Below are 24,362 nucleotides of genomic sequence, written 5' to 3'. Positions count from 1 at the left end.
ATACAGAAGTCTACTGAAACAAAATTAGGTAAGTGCAGAGGCGAATTAGGTGAGTGATGAGCACTAATAGCTGCTCCTCTACAAAACACAAACTGTTACATGTATAAGGCCAAAGGCAGCCAGGGATTATCATGGAGAAGGAGACAAGAGCCTACGTCTGTGTTTTCTGGATGTGCACAAGGGATTCATCCTTTGCACTAAATTTGGCAGAACATCCATAAATATATTAACAATCATTGCTGCTCTTCCTGGTAAACATAATCACTTTTTCAATTTTTTTGTCATTGCAAGAAACTGTAGGCCTAACACTTCAAACACCATCTTTAACAGAATCCCATGTATCCTGAAAACATTTAAACCATTCATTAATGCATTTAAAAATACAGTTTCACCTCTCTAAACATGTTTCAGCATGTCATAACTTTCTCAGATTTACCAAACTTGAAAAAGTAATTCATCCACTGCTATTTTGCAGCCACTGCTACAAGTTTGTATATTAAAGAGAATTTCAAACAAGATTCCATAATGCTTATTCCTGTGCCATGCTCAGGTATGTTCAACATGTTATAGAGTATCTTTTTCACACTTCATCGTTTGTCAACTACCACAGATGTGCTTATGTGCTTCCTCTGATGTCATTCACCGAACTTTATTGTTGTACCTTGCATATCAGTACTTATATTATGTAATAAAATATTACAGATGCTACTTATTTTTAGAAAAAAGTACCAGATCAATAACTGATGGTTAGTATAGTTTTAATAACCTTTGTTAATTAGATAATATTACAAACTACAAACCATTAACCTTTAAACTGTCATGCCCGGGCACAGCACTGGTATTCCAAAATGTCACGCCCGAATATTACTCGGGCTAAACTTTTTTTGAGTGCATCGTATTGTTATACCCGAATATATATCGTGAGAAGTTTATTTCGGCTTCAGTTCAACAGATGGCAGCATTTTACTGAAAGTTTCAAAGGATAGAGGTTAAACTTCAAAATGCGCGGCACTTTTTTGATTTTTTGACTGCGAAGTAAAAATTTCATTTTTGAAATTAAAAAAAAAAATTGACAATTTATGCACCCAAACCATCAAAATAACTTGACAGTTAAAAGGTTACCCAAACAACTTAATTTTTTACGCATTCTTTCAATAGCAGAATAGCTTTTTATTTTCTAATAAAAGTATTCTTATTTAAACTTACAATTTGTTCTGATGTCAGCCTAAGAGACTTCATGTACTTTTCTTTCTGTGATTTATCACTTTCTACAGCTGATTCTTTGGCACTATGTGGAAGTTGAGCAAAAGTTTCAGGTGGGGAAAGACTTGATGTCTCACTTTTTGCCCTGAGAAATATAGAATAATTTTCCATATAAAAATTACTGCTTTTTTTAATGTTTTGTTGCTCAAAGGACAACTTTTTATCAGCAATAAAATGACAGTTAAAATAATACCCAATGTTTCTATAAAAAGAAATATATTTTTATAAACAAAGTAAGACATTTTGCATTATGACTGCAGAGAGAGAGCAGGAATTAATTCATATGCTGAAAATTTTATTCTATTGGATAATTTTGTACTTCAGTGGAATAATAACTATACAATATACATCCTGTTCAGAAATACAGAAATCTGGTAAATATGTTGTATTTAAATTTTAATCTGAACATAAAATAAAATAAGAATACCAGTATCCATCACAATATGCATAGCAAAAGAGATGAAAAACAAAAACATAATATATTATACGCAACATCAGTTGTTAAATGATGTATTTACATAATTTACATTAACACACTATATTATGTTAATTCACATAATTAACATAATTTGATACCCATTTAAAACTAAATACTTAAAAGGCCACTCGCTCTTCAGAGGCTTTTCTAAATATTTAATTAATAAAATTTAAGAATTAAGTCAAATGAGCATTCAAGGGATATCTACATAAACTCCATCATAACTTTGACAGACGGCACTGAGGCAATAGAATCTCACAGCTTTTATTCTTCTTCTGCTTGGGATTCTGAACACACATTATAATCTTGAATATCCATGCTTTACTCAAGATCTCAAACCCAATCCAATGAAGTAAGAATTAGATAGCTCTACTAAATTGCTGCATTGTTGGCATGACAAAAAAGAGGTAATGATTATAATTAGGACAGACTGTAAAAATAATTAGGACTATGTAGAGATAATAATTAGTTAAAAAAAATTAGGACCAAAAAATTACGAAGTTAACAGGAGATGAATCGCAAACTTTCGCCCAGTTTTTTAGTCTGTGATTTATACTAATGAATTCCTGACACCTTTCACACACAGAGAGAATTCACAGTAATTAAAAAAAGCTAGTTATACAACTAGCTTGTAACTAAATAAGTACTTTTAAACATTTTCTAATCAAGCTAATCCTGACAGTACAATTAATGCCATTATAATAAGACACAGTGACTGATACATATACACACTACATCCATAAACGTTTTCATGCTTTATTTTTGCCACTGTTGGTACTCCACTAACTGTACTTCTAGTTTTAAATGGCAAATTTTTATATTAATTTTTTTTAAATCAATTTTACAAAAGTTACAAAATTTTTTTACACCATCATTCAATTCCTATAGTTATATTTAGTAAATACTCCTTAAAAAATATTAAACAAAAAAAGTGACTTCCAAATAACAAAAAGTGACCAAAATATTTAATTTCAGAATTTGGCATTTCTGTCATTTTTTCAGCTTTCTTGAGACTAGTTAAAATAAACTATAATTTGAGGTTGCCACCTTTAACCCCTTCGCGCCGACTGTCACATCTACGTGCCAGCAACGAACACACTCACTTCCCGGCCGACACGCAGGCGTGCCAGAGCATATTCCCATTCACTACCGACTGTCACGTGTTTATGCCAGTGTCCTGGAATGCTTTAAAAACTATAATTTCTGCCACAAGATGGCACTGTATGTCCATATGGTTTCAGATACATGTACATTAGACCTTCTACTCGAAATGAGAGAAGCATGACTCACATACATGTGTTTCTGATTATATAAACAAAAGGGGAAAAGAAATGTTTCCGAATGAGGTGATTTATGATGTCTCTTTAAATCGCACTTTATTTGCACGTGGTAGTTGTTTATTTAAGTAGAGAAGTTTTATTTGCACTAAAGCGTTGGGTATTTCGGTTTGCAGTTCAGTTTTTAGAAAATAATTAGATCTTGTTAGACGTGAATTCTTTCTGTTTTTACCATTGCAAAGTCGAAGCGTTGAAAATGTTTAACAGAGCATGAAATAGCAGAAATGATGCAAAATATTTCAGATATTGATAAAACTTTGTTCAGAAGAGACTGATAAGAAAATGAGACGACAATGCTTTGTTCACATTCCCGGAAAAATCCTCCAAAACGGCAAATGAGTTATTGCGGGTGCAAGGAATGTAACGTAGGACTGTGTGTAGATCCATGTTTTCAAATGTTTCATACAAAAAGAGAATTTTAAGTAATATATTTAGTTTTCAGATGTATTATGTTAAAAGTCATAAAATGGTGAGTAATGAAAATAAAATGTGTAAAATATGCATTTAAACAAGAAATAAGGTAATTAAAGTATATAGTATAAAAATATCTATAAAGCATAAGCCGTTTAAATACTCTATAGAGCATTATTAAACAATGTGTTGATACTTTGGAAATTTCATGGATTTAGGCTTAGTAGCAAAAGAGCCCCCGGCCCTGGATGCTTGCGTAAGACACTGCCGGCCTCCGCGATAAGCGCACGTTTGCGCTACCTGGCTCGAAGGGGTTAACCCTCTGAGCAGCACAGGTTTTTGGAACTGTCATGAAGACCTATATTTATGCAGCATTTATTAGCTAAATTTATATAATTACTTATTTTTGCCACTGTTTTCATAAACTTACATTCATTAAGATTACATTTACATTATTAAGGAAAGTAAGAAAGCAAAATATCATAAGTTATAAGCTAATATGTATCAAGTAACAAAAAATCTCATGACCAGATAAAGCCGGTCATGCCGCTCAGAAGGTTAATGTCCTTCAGTATTATTAATTTATAATTTACTAGTGTGTTACGTTCTTTCACTTCTTTAGGTTTCTTGCATATGATATGGCAAAAGCATTTTCACAGAAGTAATAAGATTTTAAATGCTAAAAATATGTTATTAATATTTACATGCACTTTTATTACTTCACGATATAATATAATAGATGGGCAAAAAAGTGTTATTGAACCAGATACGTTATTTACTTTTATGTAAATAATGTCACAAATTGGCTATGCACCAATGCTTAGCTTGCCACTGTCTAAGAACATGAATTCTGAGGGATTCTGTGAATAAGATCTCTTTTTACAAAACATTGAAACTTATCAGAATATTTCAAGACAGTCTGCGCAGCAATGCTCATCAATTAATCTATTAACTAATCTATTTTTCTAAAGTCATATATTATTTTTTGTTATTCATATATTTAAATATTTTGCTCTTCAGTTTGTGTACAACCCTTGAATACGATTCCAAACCTTAGAATGAAATATGTAAATTTCTGTACAGAATATTGCTTCGTGAGCAATTATTTCATTCTTTTTTAACTTTCTGAAGAATTGGCACTAATCACAATGCTTTTTAAAAAGCACTGAAAACACAGTTTTAAAACACTAATTAACCAGTTTTAAAACCACTGAAACATACTTGGGAAAAATATTGAAAATTGAAGCACCATATTTGAATATTTGATGATACATGCAAGCATACAACTAGAAGTCTAGCAGATATCATCACTAGGATTTTTCTTCACTCCACATGTTACATGACTTCTTTCCGTAAGCTTGAAACACTTCAGTGAAGACGTAGAAAAAACAGCATTCGGTGGATATGAGCATAGTAAATTACTTTTTATTTATTTATTTATTTCAGTCACTTAATCCGTTAAGGCTTTCAGGGTGAAAAATCCAATCCTGTTGACTTGTTTTAAATGTGATATTTTAATGCGCAGAAGAAATCATTACTTTTAACTTCTGACAGTCGTAAAGGCTTGAGGGTGGAGGCACGAAGACAAAGCTAACAGAACTGAATTCTAATATTCACAATGTATATTCTTTTTCACATCGAATCATTCTTTTGCAGACAAGATATTTTTTAATCATAATGCAATAACAATAATTTGTATGTACACGAGTTTTAGGTAAACAGCAAGTGGGAACAATTAAGCATAACAGTGCAGAGATGTTTTGCAGGGCAGGAGAAGTTAAAAAATAATGACGTTATTGCTCCCAAAGCAGTATTTATGCTAGGCAGGTAAGTACAGCTAAGCAGCAGATAAGTACAGCTAAGCTGCAACTGATTAATTTTAGGTTTTAATTCTGTTTTGCAAACAGTGTTATGCACAATCAATTGAACAGATCTCGAATTTGGGAGAAAAGCGGAACTTATAGGGAGAACATCAAATTTATAATAGTCAATTTTGAGGTTGCCAATTATTTCTTAGCTATATATATATATATATATATATATTATCTTATTATTATTATATCTTACCTACTTATATGCACTGCAAATACATACATTTTTTATTTAGAGTTTACAGGGAAATATCAACCAGTTTCATAAAACATGCTATTTACATTTATAATCATTTACAATTTCAAGAAAAACTGCAGTTATGAAATTATATAATCAAAAATATTTTTATAAATTAATTTCCCATAATTAAATACAAGGAATAAATACAATGCATAATATTTGATTAAATAAAAATCTGCACATTTTAAGACAAAACAGCAAGTACCTTGTAGAGCTAGTGATATTAATAGGAGAGCTATAAGAAGTAGAGCTTTCACTGCTTGGTGGACTAACTGTAATAATTTCTTCTATTGTTTTACTATCATCTACAACAATTTCTTCCAAAGCTTCTCTGTCCACTGAGATACTGACTTCATGAGTTTCCGTAATAATTTCTGTAACAACTGGTACAGTTTCTTTTAAGGTTTTCTCATTAGACACAGTGCACTCACTAATTTCAATATCACAAGTTCTTTGTTCAACAGATTCTTCACATACAACTTCACTCCTTCCAGCTACAGAAGTTGTAGTAATCTCAGTCAGTGTGGTCTGTAAATAAAATATGAAGTTTATTGACAAGCATTTTATAGAATAAACGATGAAAAATCAAGTTAAATAAATATTAGGCTTAGCATCGCTTTTAAAATCAAAATATGCAACTATTCATGATAACATAAGCAATCACATACAAGAACTGGTTACTTAAAATGTACTAGCAAACACACTAGCACTTACATCTCTCACACACTAGCTATTGATTTGGGATAAATATTCAATTCAAAATAAGAATATATAATTCTTCTAAACACAACACACACATAAAAAAATAAGAATATTTAAAGTTTGAGTGTTTTAACATTAAACCTTTAATCATAAATGCATGCATTTTGAAAGACACCTTTTAACAAAAAGATTTCTAACAATAAGGATTAAATCAGCCAAAGCTTGTCAAACGTAATTCTCCTACCTTTCAGTCTTTATCATAATTCCAGCTGGATAAGATAAGTTTTGTTTTTTTATTTAATTATTTGACATTAATCTTTTAGTTCATAATTTGTTTATTTCTTTATACTTTATTTAATACAGTACAAAGCCCAAAATCTGGGTATTGAATATCTGGATCTGTTTTACCATCTGCAAGAAAAGTTTTTCCCTTTCCAAAATGCAGGAATGAAGAATGGAGGAATAGGAATGGAGAATATGATACTAGGTAAAAGTAGGTATGCCATAAAAGAAATTTTTCTCCCAAGAGATTTTGATGCATCACTTTTAAACACCTGGTGGCTAGGGAATCACACTCTGGACAATGATGATACATTGACTTACATTGTACTGATGTTAGCTATGAATGCACATCTATCTGATTCAACATATATGAAGCATCAAGAATTGGAGTTATTCATGATCCTTAACTGTTGATTTGAAGCAGCTTATTATTTTCTTTCATCTATTATTACTCTTATCGAAATTACAGATTCAGTAAATGTCTCCATTTTATTCTTTCCCTTAAGCTATTCATCCATCAATCACAGTAAATGGATTTTGGAATTTTGCACACATATTTAATTTTGTTTAACTATCCTAATGACCTTCAGAAATCAAACTCTGTTTAATACAATACTAACTAAGATACTAATCAGCAGCAAAATATTCAAAATATCAAACACTGTTTAATACGATACTGACTAATACTAATCAGCAGCAAAATATCTACAATTAAAAGTAAAATTCTAGATTTTAAGTTTCCAAAGAAGGGAAAAAAAACTTCACCAAAGAAATAAATAAGAATGTAATCCCTGTTACGAAGAAACACATCTTATTCTGGAGAAATAAGATGAAAGCACTTTGCTGGAAAACCTATAAATTTGAACTCTAACCAAAATGCTCGTAAAATAATTTAGATAAGAATTCGCCTTGACTTGTTTGAAAGGTTCCCATACTACTGGAGCTCACTTTTAAAGCAAAAGCTAAATCTTCGACAATTAAAAAGCACAAACAATTAATTTATTTGATAAATTAATAAAACATAAATATTAAAAATGTCTCTCACATAATGCCATACTCAATACATATGTTCTTTCTTACCTCAATCAATTTGAATCAATAACAAATTTAATAATGTGTAGGTACTTAATATATTTCCATTTTTCTTCAACACTGTAAAAAAAATGTTTTTATTTGTATTTTTAATTTTAATGCATAAATGATACAACTCCTTTAATCATAATTTTTCTTGCCATAGTTTAAGTAATTACATCAGTTATGCATTAATAAACATTATCAAATTGTTCTACTGTTCCAATAATTTTACATATCTTCCCCCTTCCAATTTATCCGTTATAAGTTTCATACAAAAAATTAAGTTTCAATTCCCCTTTCCATAAATGAATATTTCCAAGCCCTTCAAACTTAATACTCATTTATTTGATGATTACAAATGTTATTGTTAAAGTGTACAATAGAATACCTAGTTATTTAATGAAATAACTGATTAAATCAATTAAAATAAGTAATAAATTAATAACTCCACACTTTAATCGATTATTTCAGAGAATAATTAGTTCTTCTATAAATTAACCGATGACAGACAGTTAAAATATAAAAATAAATAATTTAACTGAATTATACAGCATATAAAATGTTATTTATACAAAGACATACTAAAATCATTTTATACAAGAGCCATTATTAAAAGGGCACTTGGAATTACATAAAACATTATTTCTAAAACAAATACATTTTTTGCTGACACTGCATTTTAGATACACATTTTTTAAACCCTTAACTGCTACCTCAATTTCAAGCAATAGCAATCAACTGGAGCAATTCAGTTTTTTTTCCACAGAAACTGAACCTGGATTGAGAATATAGCTGTTTTCTGTAGCCATTTCTTGTTCCCAAACGAAAAATCCTACTTCCGTTATTTTCATAAGCACTAAAATATATCTGGCATGATTTCTTATGTCAATTTCAGGTATTAGGATATGAACTATAAATCCCACAGAGGCTTCAGAGTTAGGTTTATCTGATATTAATTTCATTTTCTTAGTTTAAATTTTTAAACATTCTTCAGAGATTTCTCATTCTCTATGAATATTCAAGTTACTAAAACAAAATTCACAAATCACGTACACACTACAGTATCCTCTATAAATTATGTTCAACAAATTATTATTAATTGCTAAAATATTACATGTAAATGAAAATAATACCTTCAATATTCTTGAATAAAACATTAAAGTTAATAACATAAAATTATTATATAAAACACTTCCCAGTAGGTTCAAAATGGTTCTCACTTTATAGCCTTTTGAATTTGGTTAGTTATATTAACATGGCAAAGCCATGAGGGCTATATGCCTAAGAGGAAGGATGCCTTCATGGAAGATTTTTTAAGGAAAACTGTCTCATATTCATATCACACATGGCAAAAAAACCATGAAATCCAAACATGCAGACAGCTTATTCACCTGAGGTCAAGCTATCAGTATGTGGTATTCTTAATAACTCAGCCACCAGTGGGCTTTTTTTAATTTGGCATTTTAATTAAAATCATCCTATATCGAAATATAGTAGCAAATACTAACAAGCAGAATGAAACATGTTGGTTATTCATACATTTTTAACACAGTATACATGGTTATTTTATGAAAAGTTAAAGTGTGGAATTAGAATTTATTATACACTTTAACCAATTTGATAAGTTATTTCATGAAATAACTTCATAAATAACTAAGTATTCTACAAAATAGCAAGACTCCATGCTTTACCCAGTATTCAAATTTAGTTTTCCTGCTTCTCTTTAAAATTACAGCAACATATGATTGCTTGCATGTGACTGCTTGAAAGTGTTATTTAATAATGACATAAATGAAAATTGCATTTTAATTGAAAGAAAACACTTTTGCTATTTTGTTAGGGAAATCATGAAACAAACTTACTCAAACTGTGGCACTTTTCTTACTTTTTTGAAGCTGCATAAATAATGAATTCGTGTCTCTGATTTTAATTCATAATTCACACTTTAGAGTAACTAGTATTTTATAATATCTCAATAAATTAAGTTTGCATATAACAACGGTTTTTCTGAAATCACTATAGCACAAAGTAAAACAATCCTTAAGAAAAATTCCACATACATATGAATTAAAAATGTATATGAAAATTCTAAATAAAAAAGTTTCAGTTCAATGCCATGACCAATTAAGAGTTCAAAAGCGTACAAAAAGCAGTTTTTGCACCAGCCCCCCCCCCAAAAAAAACCTTCCTCAGGAAATTCAACAAATTTACTTTTTGGCCATAAAATTTTCTTAGCAATAATATTATAGAATTAGACTTCCATAAATTCTAAAATTACTACAAAATAAATCAAAATTATTAAAACTAACCAAAATATTAACAAAAATGATTTTAACTTATACCTGCATGTTAATGTTGACTTTTTAGGAGGTTATTACATACGTATGTATACAGTTTTCCACTTAAATCAAATGAAAAAAAAAAAAAAACTTACATCTTCTTCAGTTTTGCTTTCAGTTTCTGATCTCCTCCAAGACCACCAGGAAGAATATGACTTAGATTTCTTTTTCTTTGGCATATGCTCTTGAATAAGCTGGTTAGCGGTTTTCTAAAACAATATGTCTGATTTGAATAACAGAAACATTTTATATTTTTTTAGTATTTTCAAGACCATTCAAACTCCCCCCCTCGATTTCTACACAGGGTAGAACTGCCGTGTTTTTGGAGCATTTTAGAGCATATATAGAAGAACAACCAATTTAACAGGCACAAACCACACATATGTCTGAGTGCCCATGGATTTATATGCTTTAACTATCAATTCATAGTGTTGTGAAATCATAACAAAATGAGAATCAAAAAATTAAATGCATGGTATGGAAGTTTTTAATAAAACTTAAATGATTATACACACCTATGGTAGGCTACAGGTATAAATCCAATTACGGAATTTAAAAAAATGCATGAACTCAATATTTCTTATATTCCTTCGAATATTTCTTATATTCTATTACACTGCACACTGCAGTTTGAATTATAAAACAACATCAATTTCTACATAATTACATGTCCAGAAAGGGAAGCGTTAAGTAATTGAATAGGTGGACTTGTAACACCATCTTTTAGAAAAATCAACAAATATTTCTCGACAGCAGTACAGAATCCACCAAACTGTGAAAATATCAAATATTGCCCACAGAGATTTTGGTTTTAACTCATGCGACTTTTTGTTTATAACAAAATGCTTTGCTTTATTATTTACTGGAAGAATAAGAGTACCTGTGAGTCATAAAGACCACCAAACAAAAGGTTTTGACAATAACTGTCACTGATTTTTTATTGAGTTTCTAAATTCGGGGATGGTGTAAATAGTCAGAAAGTAACTTTTTCCCCCTTGCATGACAACAATAATAATAAAAAAATTAATAAAATCAGTATTAATCTATTTTACATTTCTCTCTTAATCTATAATAATAAAAGCAAGTGTAAGTCTGTCTGTCTGTCTGTCTGACCGAGCTCTCCAGCCAAATCTATGGCACGCAGGGACCTGGAATTTTTTATACGGAAGCACAAAGGGGTTGGCCACCAGACCTCGAAGCCCGATTTTCGATTTTTGAATTAGAAAAATTTTAAAAAAATTATTTATAATTAATTAATCACGGTTTTTTTGACTCGCTGATATTATTTGTTTTCAAATAACGTTCGATTGTAACAATTGATTTCTTTATTCTAGCGTTAGTTTGCTGTTTTGACGATACATTAAATCGATTAATTACAATTCATTTCTTTTTTGTAGCTTTAGTTTGCTGTTTTCATGACACATTAATTTCTTTTTTTTTTTTTTTTTTTTCAGAATTGCACTTTATAAACTTTTTGTTTCTTAATTAATATTATCATGGTTTTTTGACTCACTGATCGTGTTGCTATTATTTATTTTGAAATAACGTTCGATTATAACAATTGATTTCTTTATTGTAGCGTTTTCTTCAGTTTTTGTAATCATTCTTCTGTTGGTTGCTTAACTTTTGCTTTTCAGATTTTAGAAGAAATATGCCGCAGCCACCTCGAAAAAAGAAATGTTTGGAAAATAAAAATCGACAAGAGAGCGATACCCTTGCCAGTTCTTGAAAGAGACGCAGATGGGACAAGACGGATATCCACTGTATCGTCGTAGAAGCCCTGCAGATGGAGGTTTTACAGCAAGCATCAATCTACGAGGATCAGCAGTTTCGGTGGACAATGCCTGGATTGTTCCTTACTGTCCACTACTATCCAAAATTTTTAACGCACATGTCAACGTTGAGTACTGCAATTCTGTCAAGTCCATAAAGTATGTATGCAAGTATGTCAATAAAGGATCCGACATGGCTGTATTTGATGTCACCAGTGGAGCCAATGAACTGAATGAAATTCATCAATATGAGATGGGAAGATACATTAGCAGCAATGAAGCAGTGTGGAGAATACTCAACTTTCCAATCCACGAACGTCATCCCACAGTCGTTCATCTAAGCGTCCACCTTGAAAATGGCCAGAGAGTGTACTTCACTGAAGAAAATGCTGCTGAACGGGTCCAGGCACCCCAAGAAACAACGCTCACATCTTTCTTCAAGCTGTGCACCCAAGATAACTTTGCTCGCAATTTACTTTACAACCAAATTCCAAAGTACTACACATGGAACAGCAGGAACAAGAGTTGGAACCGCCGTAAACAAGGACAAATTGTTCCAGAAGAAACAGGAATCCGGTCTACTGATGCTCTTGGCCGTGTCTACACCGTCCATCCCAACAACTCCGAATGCTTCCACCTTTGCCTATTACTACATGAAGTTAGAGGCCCAACATCATTCACGGATTTGAGAACCGTTCAAGGAAGAGTCTGCAACACTTTCAAAGAGGCCTGCCAACTTCAAGGACTTCTGGAGAATGACGAACACTGGAACACGGCGTTAGAAGAAGCAGCTGCATCTCGATCACCCAAGATGATGCGTAATCTGTTTGCTGTAATGCTTCAAACGTGCTCCATGTCGGGCCCTGAACAGTTATGGATGAACCACAGGGAGAACCTGTCTGAAGACATACTGCATCAAGCAAGGATCCAGCAGCAGAATATGGACCTGGACTACAATGACGACATCTTTAACAGAGCCCTAATCTACATTGAGAACAAGATAATATCTCTAGGAGGATTGAACCTGAAAAGCTTTGGACTTCCCCAACCTAACAGAAACAGCGATTCTGCCATTTCCAGTGAAGTAATTAGAGAACGAAGTTATAACATGGATGTGCTCGCAGCTTATATACAGGAGAATGAGCCTAAATTGGTCCAAGATCAAAAAGAAGCCTTTGACAAGATTACTAGAGCAGTTTTTGATAGGCAAAGGGGTATATTCTTTTTGGATGCTCCAGGCGGAACCGGGAAGATGTTTCTTATCAACTTTATTTTGGCAAAGGTGCGGCACAGAAATGAGATTGCCCTGGCTGTCGCTTCATCCGGCATTGCTGCTACACTCTTGACAGGTGGTAGGACTGCTCACTCGGCGTTCAAGTTACCCTTAAATCTGACAAGCACAGAGACTCCAACGTGTAACATCCCAAGGAATTCAGGAAAGGCAAAGGTTCTACAGGATTGCAAGCTCATCGTTTGGGACGAGTGTACCATGTCCCACAAAGCCGCATTCGAAGCATTAGATGTCACCATGAAAGACCTCAGACGGAACAATGACAGAATGGGAGGCGTCGTAATGGTTTTGGCAGGCGATTTTCGACAGACGCTACCAGTTATTCCGCGTGGAACGAGGGCAGATGAAATGCAGGCCTGCATAAAATCTTCTTATATCTGGAATGGCATTCAAACACTTTGATTATCGACTAACATGCGAGTTCATCTCAACGGTGATCCCTCTGCCCAGCAGTTTGCAGATAATCTACTGAAACTAGGAAATGGAGCCCTTACTTCAGAAAATGAAGATGGATATGTAGCGATGCAAGGCATTGGAAGGATTGTGACTACTGAAGAAGAACTGAAAGAGGCTGTGTTTCCGAATGTGATTCACCACTTCACTGATCACGCATGGCTGTGCGAAAGAGCAATTCTTGCCCCAACAAACGAAGCCGTCAGTGTTATCAACAAGGAACTTTTACAGAACTTACCCGGAACTCTTCATATTTACAAATCTATAGACACGACATGCAATATTGACGAGGCTGTCAACTATACGACAGAGTTTCTCAACAAATTAGAGCCACCTGGAGTACCCTCCCACATATTGGACTGTACGTGAAGGTTGGAGCACCGATAATTCTCCTCAGGAATCTGGATCCGCCTGCACTTTGCAATGGAACAAGACTTTCTATCAAGAAACTGATGCCAAATATTATAGAAGCCACCAACATGACCGGACATGCTGCAGGCGAAGATGTGTTTATTTCAAGAATTCCTATAATCCCTTCCGATCTCCAGTTTCAGTTTAAGCGTCTACAATTCCCTGTTCGTTTGAGTTTCGCGATGAGCATTAATAAGGCACAAGGACAATCTCTCAAAGTTGTAGGGCTCGACCTCCGTAAGCCGTGTTTCTCCCATGGTCAACTGTACGTGGGTTGTTCAAGAGTTGGTAATGCCGATAATCTACACATCTTAGCTCCGAATGGAAGAACATTAAATATAGTTTATCCCGAGGCTCTCTAACGAAAAGGACAATCTAACGAAAAATTATTGCCACTCTCCACTCTCCCAAACTAACTCTGACTATCATGCTTTAAATAGTGATGTTATTGTTTAGTGCTCTCTTGAGAGCATGAGCAATAATCCGAATGGTGCTGCCGTACCAACAGACATTAATCGGTCAGGGGCCCTTGCGACCCCAGCCCGAGCTCCACAAACATACACAAACACTCTCCTCTTCTAATTCATTGTCATCTAAATTTAACTTACACTTAAATTAAAAATTTAATTGGTTCTTAACTCCAAATTTCCTGTAAGCAGGATGTTTTATTTCATCCATGTTTTCCTTACTTTTTATTTTTTCTGTACTGTACTCTCTATCTTTCCCTTTCAACTCTTTCCTATCTTTGATTTTGAATTTTTTATGTTTACTTTTCTTTAAACTTCAGACCAATGATTATAACCACATGACTACGGTTTCCTAGCATGTGCTAATATGAGGTCTGTTCTCATTTAAACTAATTTTTTAACAGATGGCTCATGGTTAGGATATATTGTTCCTTTTTATCGACGGGGAATGTTGTGTGGGGGGGGAAGAGAGAGAGACAGTCTACATGTCCTGCGCTATTCACTTATCTGCATTTTCTAAATGCACGGGCAACGCCGGGCGGGTACAGCTAGTGTAAATATAAATGGATCATATGGAATAAGAAATTTCGAGCCAGCATCTTAAATGTGTGTATGCAAAAAAATTCAATGCAAGAGCAAATTGTTATGGATCATTTTTAGCAAACATACTGATATTAAAACATATTTAAAGCTCTCACATTACATATTATAAATGATTAAAATAAAAAAAATTTACTTAATAGGGAGACAGCTTAAAAAAGAAGAACCTTAATATTTCTAAAATTAAAAGAAAAAAAGAAAAATCTAACAAAAGTTAGATATTTAAATTAAATTCAATAAATAATTGATGTCATTTAACAGTTTAATGAACATTTGATTAAAAACCAATTTACTTTTCAAAATTTACAATAATAATTACATGATTTATAGCAAACACAATACTTTCTTCCTTGAAGGACATTGTAACAGATTTATCACAACACCGATACAAATTTTAGATTTTTATAGTTACATTTGTCCTAAAAACGAAATAGATATTGTGGAGATATTATGTTATTTTGAAGCAGATGACGTGAAAAATAAATAATGTCGTCACCGGGACTCGAACTTGGACCTCTCAAATACGTGCTGAGCTTGCGAATATTAGCCGAAATATTACACCACAAAGGCATACTGAAAGGAGGAAGAAAATATACACTCCATCTTTTAAAGGGCAACTGGGGATTAGGGGACCCAATCGCCAAATCCTGGTGGTGAAGAATCATCATCCACCACCACCTTTTTTTAGTTCTGGCATCACTGTAAAGACATCAAGTTATTTTGAAGCAAGAGATGTGAAAAATGAGCAATGCTTTCGCCGGGACTCGAACCTCGGCCTCTCGAATATGTGCCAAGTATGCTAACCGTTACATTACGAATGCATACTGAAAGCATGGAGAAAATACCTTATAACAGTGGTTCTCAACCTTCTGATTAATGCGCATCATCTAAACAAAAATTGGAAACCTTAAATACCATCACTACATTTTACAATGATTATGTTTCAACTTCTGAATAGAAATACTTTTAAAAATATATCTGAAATCTTTTGTTCTTTATATTATGTCCAAAAGGGCATTTTTTAACATTTTGTATATTACCTTTATTTATTAAATAGCATATCTTCACTGCACAGTCTCGCACGATGAAGATAAAAATGCCACCCCATTACTTTAGAATTATTACAGCTTTTAAGCGTCTAAAATTGTCAGAGTTTTAGATTTAAAATAACTGTCTGAATAGCTAGAGATATATAATCTCACAGGTACACTGCATATACTCTATGACAATACAACAACATATCACTAATATTAAACAAAACTGCAGTCTTAATTAAAATACTTCTGATTTACACACACAAAGATACAGAATAACTCATCAATAGCAGACTTACTTCAGGTAATGGCCTTTGAAACATTATAATTGAAGTCAACATTGATGCAGCTGTGGGCCAATTATAATACCTAAAATATTTTCAGAATATTTATTTCATGAAGTTCATTTCATTGGCATAGCTTATTTTATATCAAAGAGCTATAAAAATGACTTTCATGTCATAAATTTTTGAGCATGAAATCTTTAAACATTGTTTTGAGCTGATTTTGAAAATTTTACATATAATTCACACAAATGCATATCATGTATATTTCTTATGCATGCAAATACTTAAAATATTAATTATTATTCTGCTAATGTCAAAAAGAATTATGCTGAGGTTGAAACAAAACTTACTTTCCACCAATGCGAATTACTAAATTTGGATCTTGTAGAATTGCAGGATTTTCTGTAAATTCATCAAATGTAACTAAAGAATGCAAAAATCTTTCTTCAGGCAAGTCAGTGTCAGGATCTTGAAGGCCACCACAAAGTGACATAGCTATATCGCTATAAGGATAAGAAATGCTTTCACATTTCTCTTTGCTAAGAATGGAAGAAAGGAACATAAGTGGGGAATGAAGGCAACACAAAAGATAAACAGCAAATTTAGCGAACTTAAAATCTTACTAAAACAGAACAGGAGAATGCAAAACAAAACATTAAAAACCCAATGAGAACATAAACAAAACAGATAAAGAAAATAAAAATTTTGGAAATTTATAGCTAAAAAAGCTTCCCAAAACATTTCAATATAACTACAGGAAAGAAAGTAAGAGAGCACTATATTATAAACAACACAAAATTAGCCTCTGAATTTACACTTTGTTACACCAATTAAATATAACAAAGCATAAATTCACCATAAAAATACACATTACAAATACCAATACTAAGAATTGTTACATTAGAATTTTGGAAAATAAACTAAAAAAGTGATTATGTTATCTGAATGTTAAAGTGAAAATGTTATTTGAATAGAAGAATAAAGATCAAGGATGAAATAATCAGCATTTGGGATGATGTGCAATGTACCTAAATTGATCTAAAGAAAGTCTTTCATCACTGTCTGAATCTTGACTAGCAGGACTAGCATAGCCTTCAATGGTCTGTGGAGAATGGGATAAAGAAGGTCCTTTACCAGATTCTGTATCTTCATCTTTAATTTGTATATTTTCTTGGCTATAAGAAGACCTGTAATTGTGAATACAGAGATGAACACAGATATCTAGAAGCCCATAACCATAGTTGATGATATTTTTAACAGTTAAGTTTCCAATATAACCTAGCTATTCCATTAAATACAATTTCACAAATATATTGCTGAAAATATTATTGAATGTCCTGTAGATTCTAGCAAACTATTTAGAAAAGCAGCAAAATGCTTCACATTTATGAAAATGGTACCAGAATCTTAGAAATTTTGCATACAGCATAAAAAGGAAAAAGTAAGAAATTACATTCAAATTCATATATTTTTAAAGAATTTGTATTGAAATAAAAAGAAATTAGTAGATTAAAAATATGCTAGCCTAAATGGAGAACTTAAAAAAAAAAACTATTTAAAAATAACGACATTTTATTAAAACTATAAATTTACCTATATTTATTAAAATATAATTAACTATAAATTACAAAACAGATGACATATTTTTCCAATGCAGAAGTATTGATACAGGAGCCCAGTACAAGGAAATGCCACAGAACTAATGAATATTCTTTTAAAATTCTTCTGTAATCACTTTCTTGCATCTTCAGATTTTTTTAAAAACAAAAAATTATAAAAAGTATGGGTCTCATAAAGGTGCAATACTATAGCCATTTTATTTTCTTACATAATATTTTTAAAGTTACACATAGTGAATGGCATATTATTACTATAAAGAAAACAGCATTTACTCTGACATTAATCTACTTATTCTTCCCCAAAATTCATTAACAGTGAATGGCTACAATGCATGATGGAACAAATTTATAACCCCCATAAAAAAGTATAGTTGGGAGAAGGGAATACTTTTTTTTCACATTCAATTCAGTTTATCCATCTATAAATATGATAATTTGAGAAGTTTTATTTCAAATAATTCATAAATCAAAATTATGATGCTTGCTATGAGATTCAAGAAAAAGGCCTAGTCCTCATAACTATTGCAGTTATCAACAAAAGAAGAATTGGTATTTCATATGAATTTCTGGATATTTTCATATGTAATGTTTGGTTTGCAGTTTAAAGCAGACAATGAAAAATGCATTATGCATTTCTGAATTGCAATAGTTTATTCATCAAAAATTATTTTATATGCTTGTCATCTTTTCTTTAACCTAATTACTTTAATATCATTTTTGCTTTGAAAAGTTCCTTCTACCAAATTAGTTTGTAACTTCTCATAAATTTCTAAAAATGAACAATGATATTAACACATTTAATTTTTCATTTAAAAATATAAATTTAATATATATATAAATTCATGAAATTCTGGAAATAATATTTAAATCCAAGAAATTCTAGAAATAGATAATAAATATTATTCAGTTGAAAAATATTATGTTCAGAAAAATCTGCAATTCAGATTATGCTTGTACCCACTAAATAAAATTACTTAAAATTATTTTTAACAATACATATACATGGAAGGGGAAAAAAACATTAAATGATGATATATGCTACCATCATTTTTAGCATACTGCTAAAATACAGTTAAGCAAGCAAAAGCTTCACTTTTTATGTATTTTTAAAACTGTAATTATATATTATTAACTGTAATACTCAACGACCCATGATAATTCTTAAATGCTTTTTTTATACTTCTCAGTTACAATAATTAATGAAATAGATTTCATTTGAAAAATGGATACATTATTATTTAAATTAATTTGATAAAACTTTCAGAAATAATGTAATATTACAACAGCATTAAAAACAGGGTTGAGAAGTTGAAACCATGCCTATATTAAGCACATGCATATATGAGTATTCACTGGCAATGTAAATTTAAATATTTTAAGCAAACAATCTGAAATTTCAATAATAATATCAAAGAAAGAGTTTATGAAAATTAGTTAAAAAGAGAAATACCAATAAAAAAGTTTTCATTTTTTATGGATATACATAGGAAAAGGTTGTAATAAACCAGAAATATTATTTAGAACTAAAATTAATGAAAAGAATTCAGAAAATCAAAGAGTTGAAAAACTTAAACTATGCTCAAGATATACCTGCAGGTAAAAATACATTCTCCAGTTTTGAACAGTATGAAAATAATTCACAAGCATGTAATTACTTGCTTTACTGTTTCCATCCATTGCTTAATATGTGATAAGCCTACATAAAGAATAAATGTTTAAACTTAAACTATGCTCAAGATATACCTGCAGGTAAAAATAAATTCTCCAGTTTTGAACAGTATGAAAATAATTCACAAGCATGTAATTACTTGCTTTACTGTTTCCATCCATTGCTTAAATATGTGATAAGCCTACATAAAGAATAAATGTTTTAAGAAATTAATAATAATGTGAAATTGAAGGTATGTATAAAAAATGTTCAGGAATAAATTATGTGTTGAACTCGGCATATTTGTTTCAGTTCTGAATGTTGACTGGATAAGAGCTCTACAGCACTGCAGACCATTGCAAACGAAATGAAGCAAGGGACTTAGTACAGATTCTTTGAAGGGGATGTAGCCAAATTAAAGTTAGGAATTAAAAGGTCTATTGCCAAGTTAAGTAACTTTCCTTCGTATTTTATATCTTGTATATATCCAGTTGACTCAATTTACTGAAATTGTTTAGCTATAGATAATTTCATGTTAGAAAATAGCTTGAAATTGTTGCGTAGACAGAATGACAATTGTGCCATGTTCAAAATATAATTTAGTCCTGGACATTCTTGATATATACCTTCAATCACACATCATCAATTTCTTAAGACATCTATTCTTGACTTTCATTGACTTCATCTTTGTTAGCAAAGCTACAGTTCTTGCACTTTGTCTACTGTGATGGCTCTATATTTTTATAGCAAACCAAGTAATCCACAGTAACATTATCAGGTTCAATGTTCCATCTTACTTTCTTTGGGAACATGCAAGGAACTGACTCGGAACAGAGAGCTTACTAAAGCTATGTTCAATAACTGTGGGAAGTAGACAGGATACACAAGAAGGGTATACAAAACCCTTTATTTTTCTCTCTTTACAATAATTTCCGTACTTTGGAATACAAAGACCCACTACTTGTGGTCTAAACGTAAGAATATAAAAATATAACTAAACTATAACTTAACTTTGAAATAATAAACGTGGAAGATTGGCCTTATATTAACAGGAAGCCGTATGTAGTACAGAGAACTGTTAACACTACAATACGTTTAAAATTATCAAGAGGATTAAACCTCTGGCCTGGAAGGCAACCAGCAACTGAGTAAACTTCTAAGGTAAGCGGTCTGCTTCGACTAATTCCTTCCTCTCTCTCGCTTGGCAAAAAGCCACAACTTAAGTACTTGGCGTTCGCCAGACAAATTTTGCATAAATAAGTTAACGCTTTTAATTCTGGCCGGAAGTAGAAAATAAGAAGTGATAGTAAAGATTTAAAATAAAATAAACGTTAGTAAAACTTAAGATCCTTACAACATTACAGTAACACTGTACATTACAACACTGCACAGTAATATTATGATAAGTAAAAATGTACAGTAACATGACCTCACAGCAATATACATTGCATACATTCACAGTTAACATTATAGTGAAAGCAATTCACACTAAATTAACATTTGACAGTATTTATTTTAACCACTGCTTATGTTATGCCACTGTCCTTACATTTTTCTTACAGTGCCAAGATTTTCTACGAGGCGTATTCAGAAACTAAGTACCGTTTTGGAAAAAAAAATAGTCAAAAAATTTTTTCGAATCCAATTTTATTTTTACATGAAAATACATGTCTTAAACTATTTTTCAACATAGTTTCCGCCAACAATCAAATACTTGTCATAGCGGGTGACCAGTTTTTGTATACCATCATCAAAGAAACTTCCCGCCAGTTTTGATAACCACGATTCCACAGCATTTTTCGTGTCATCGTCAGATCCAAAGCACTTGCCACCAAGCTCGTGCTTCATGTGCAGGAACAAGTGATAGTCGGACGGCGCCAAGTCCGGGCTGTACAGCAGGTGATCGAACTGCCCCCAATGAAACTGTCGAATTAACGACTGAGTGACACCAGCAGTATGGGGCCAGGCATTGTCATGGAGCAACACAATTCCTTTACTGAGCATTCCTCTTCGTTTGTTTTGAATGGCACGCCTTAGTTTTGTTAAAGTCTCACAATATCGTGCCGCATTAATGGTTTCACCTCTGGGAAGAAATTCAGTAAGCAAAACGCATTTCCTATCCCAGAAGACAGTGCACGTGATTTTTTGTGATGACATTGTCACTTTGAACTTTTGTTTTTGAATGAATGAGTGTGTCTCCACTCTATCGATTGTTGTTTCAATTCTGGTGTAAAATGACACACCCAAGTTTCATCACCTGTCACAATTTGGTTTAAAAAGTTTTCTCCCTCATCACTGTACCGGGTGAGAAATGTCAGGGCAAGTCGCTTTGTTTTGTGAACATCAGTGAGCCCTTTTTGGAACCCATCGGGAACACAGTTTGCGATAATTCAAGCGGTCAGACACAATTTCGAACAAAACAGTACGTGAAATTTGTGGAAATGCCTCTGAAAGAGTTGTCATTGTGAAGCGTCTGTTCTCATGAATTGCTTCATCAACTTTCTTTACCAAATCATCGGTGACAACAGAAGGCCGACCACTCCGAGCCTCAGCGTGGACATTTGTTTGACCTGCATTATTCTTACCCACTTTCTCACCATTCCATCACTTCTCGCGTATTCACCGTAAACTTCTGTCATTTGACGATAAATTTCGGCCGGTTTAACATTCCTTGCGTTCAAAAATTTAATCACAGCACAAATCTCACAGTCAGCGGGAGAACTAATTGTCTTCAACATTTTGAATGTGCACAGCAAACTGAAAACACAACATAGAGCAACCAAAATGGCGGCAATTGAAAGTCAGTGAACAAGAAAGACTAATGCGCATGCGCGGGACGCCTACCACAGCGCTGCGATGGCGCTAGAATGAAACAGTACTTAGTTTCAGAATACGCTATGTACTAAGAAAATTCAGTATTCTCACAACAGGTGACCAATCATCCATCTGGTGACTTACCACTTCTGAACCATGAACAAACTGATAATATTACCCTATTAAACCACAGGAAAAACAGCAGTATCTAAGTAGTAAATAAATAAATGCAAAGAAATTACATGTACATATTCTTATTACATTACTAGAAGATGTATTATATTATCATATTAAATTATACAATATCACAAGAAAAATGCACTAGTGTGGTGCTGAAGAGGACTTGCCATATCTTTTTCAATGGTCATAAGTGCAGGATTTATGTAGAAGCTACACAAGCTGTAGCTTAGGGCCACCACTTTCTTGGCGGCTTCCCAAAAATTAAAATGCAGTATAAATATTAAAATAACAGACTTATAAAGGGCCTCATATCTCAAATAGCTTAGGGCCTAAGTCTAAATCCAGCTCTGGTGGTCATCACTATACTTTCAACATATTAAATCAAGTAATCCTATTAGGTATTTATCAGTTGAAACAGGCCTATTTCACATTCGACCATAGTCACCATTTTACTACTATAATCAGATATTAAACAGTAATAGTAGCCATCCTCATTTTTCATTCATAAAATCACTGTTTAGTTGCTCAACATGACCAGAAATTCAATCCCATTGCTGAGAGATTGCCATCATAATTCAGCAAAATAAAGGGGACAGCATTGTAGGTGTTTCTTTCATATTTCATACAATTGTTTGTTTAAACCCTACAAACATTCTACCACCTTGGTTTCAGCATCATAACAGGATCGACAAAATTCATCTGATAAGTTACCTAGAAGTGGGTTACTACGAGAAAAAGAGGATGTATGCTTGAAAGAGAGAGAGAGAGACAAAGACTGTTTTAATTTATATAATGAAATGACCTTAATATCCAGATTAAACTGCTTAAGAATACAAGTAAATTATTAATAATATTTTGTGTTATGGGTTATTTGTCTTTCTTGTGCTTTTTTAAGTTTCCCTGGATTAACTGTGACTTTATTTTACCCATACCCTGGCTTTACCAGTCGATGATTTGACTTGAAATAATTCAGAAATTCCAAAACATACATATCACGAGAAACATATATATATTTAATCTACGAACTAACTTACTTAAATTTTGGAAAATAAAGAGCTGCCAATTCAGGATCTAATTCATCAGCATTTAATTCTGATAGGTAGATGCCCTCTTTCTCTGGCATGTGCCTCATCTTCTTAGTTGAGCGCATAAAGCTCAGCATCCCACCAAGCATGGAACGTTTCTCAGCCTCTATTATATAAACAATGTATACAGTCATTTTTATTTATTTATTTATTTAAAACTATGAATTTCTGTTTATATTTAGTAGGATTTTCAATGTTCCAAACACAAGCAGAAAATTGAGAGATATAAATGATAGCCTTATTTCCTGCTGACTTAATTACAAAACCAGGTATACTTTTTGTCAAATTAACTTCAAAATCACATCTTAACATTCACTCTTATTAATCATTTATTTTTTATTATTTAGTACATTTCTATGGTACATAATTTTAACCTCTAAAATAACATTATGTAATTTTATGTGTAAATTTTTCCTGTGATTTTTACTTCAAGAGAAACTAGGAACACCCAGAAAAATTTATTTACAATTAATAATCATACTTATTTTTCTGATGAAACAAAAAATACCTCCACTTGCTACTAATTTTAATACAATTATTACAAAAATGAATTATCAGATAAATTCTCAACAATAATTAAAAAATTCTTCAGAAAAAAAATTTCCACATGAGAATATTGCCAAGTAAATGGTTGACCAGATATTTTCATTACGAGAGTAAGGAGAGCGACCCCTCCTTTCTCTAAAGTTAAGAAAAATTCATA

At 32.1% G+C, this 24,362-nt stretch overlaps 1 protein-coding gene across 4 annotated transcripts in view; it reads right to left on the bottom strand.

The window, feature by feature from the left end:
* Lpin (phosphatidate phosphatase LPIN) overlaps window positions 1–24,362 on the bottom strand; it is a 129,466-nt gene that overhangs the window by 14,955 nt on the left and 90,149 nt on the right. For 3 of the 4 annotated variants that reach the window (XM_035350416.2, XM_035350417.2, XM_035350415.2), the window contains 7 exons: window positions 23,609–23,765; window positions 17,342–17,500; window positions 16,664–16,852; window positions 16,326–16,395; window positions 10,094–10,207; window positions 5,807–6,129; window positions 1,207–1,348 (listed from right to left, as the gene is read on the bottom strand). In XM_035350416.2, the coding sequence (XP_035206307.2) occupies window positions 1,207–1,348; window positions 5,807–6,129; window positions 10,094–10,207; window positions 16,326–16,395; window positions 16,664–16,852; window positions 17,342–17,500; window positions 23,609–23,765 (1,154 nt within the window). The remainder of the gene's footprint in view (window positions 1–1,206; window positions 1,349–5,806; window positions 6,130–10,093; window positions 10,208–16,325; window positions 16,396–16,663; window positions 16,853–17,341; window positions 17,501–23,608; window positions 23,766–24,362) is intronic. The other variant, XM_085815985.1, reaches the window with a different exon arrangement.

Source organism: Stegodyphus dumicola, chromosome 4 (genome assembly GCF_044657685.1).
Source record: "Stegodyphus dumicola isolate Sdum_Otavi_A_Nest chromosome 4, ASM4465768v1".
Lineage (NCBI taxonomy): Eukaryota > Metazoa > Arthropoda > Arachnida > Araneae > Eresidae > Stegodyphus > Stegodyphus dumicola.
Note: the sequence above shows the minus strand (reverse complement) of the source record. Positions and strands in the feature narration are given on the sequence as shown.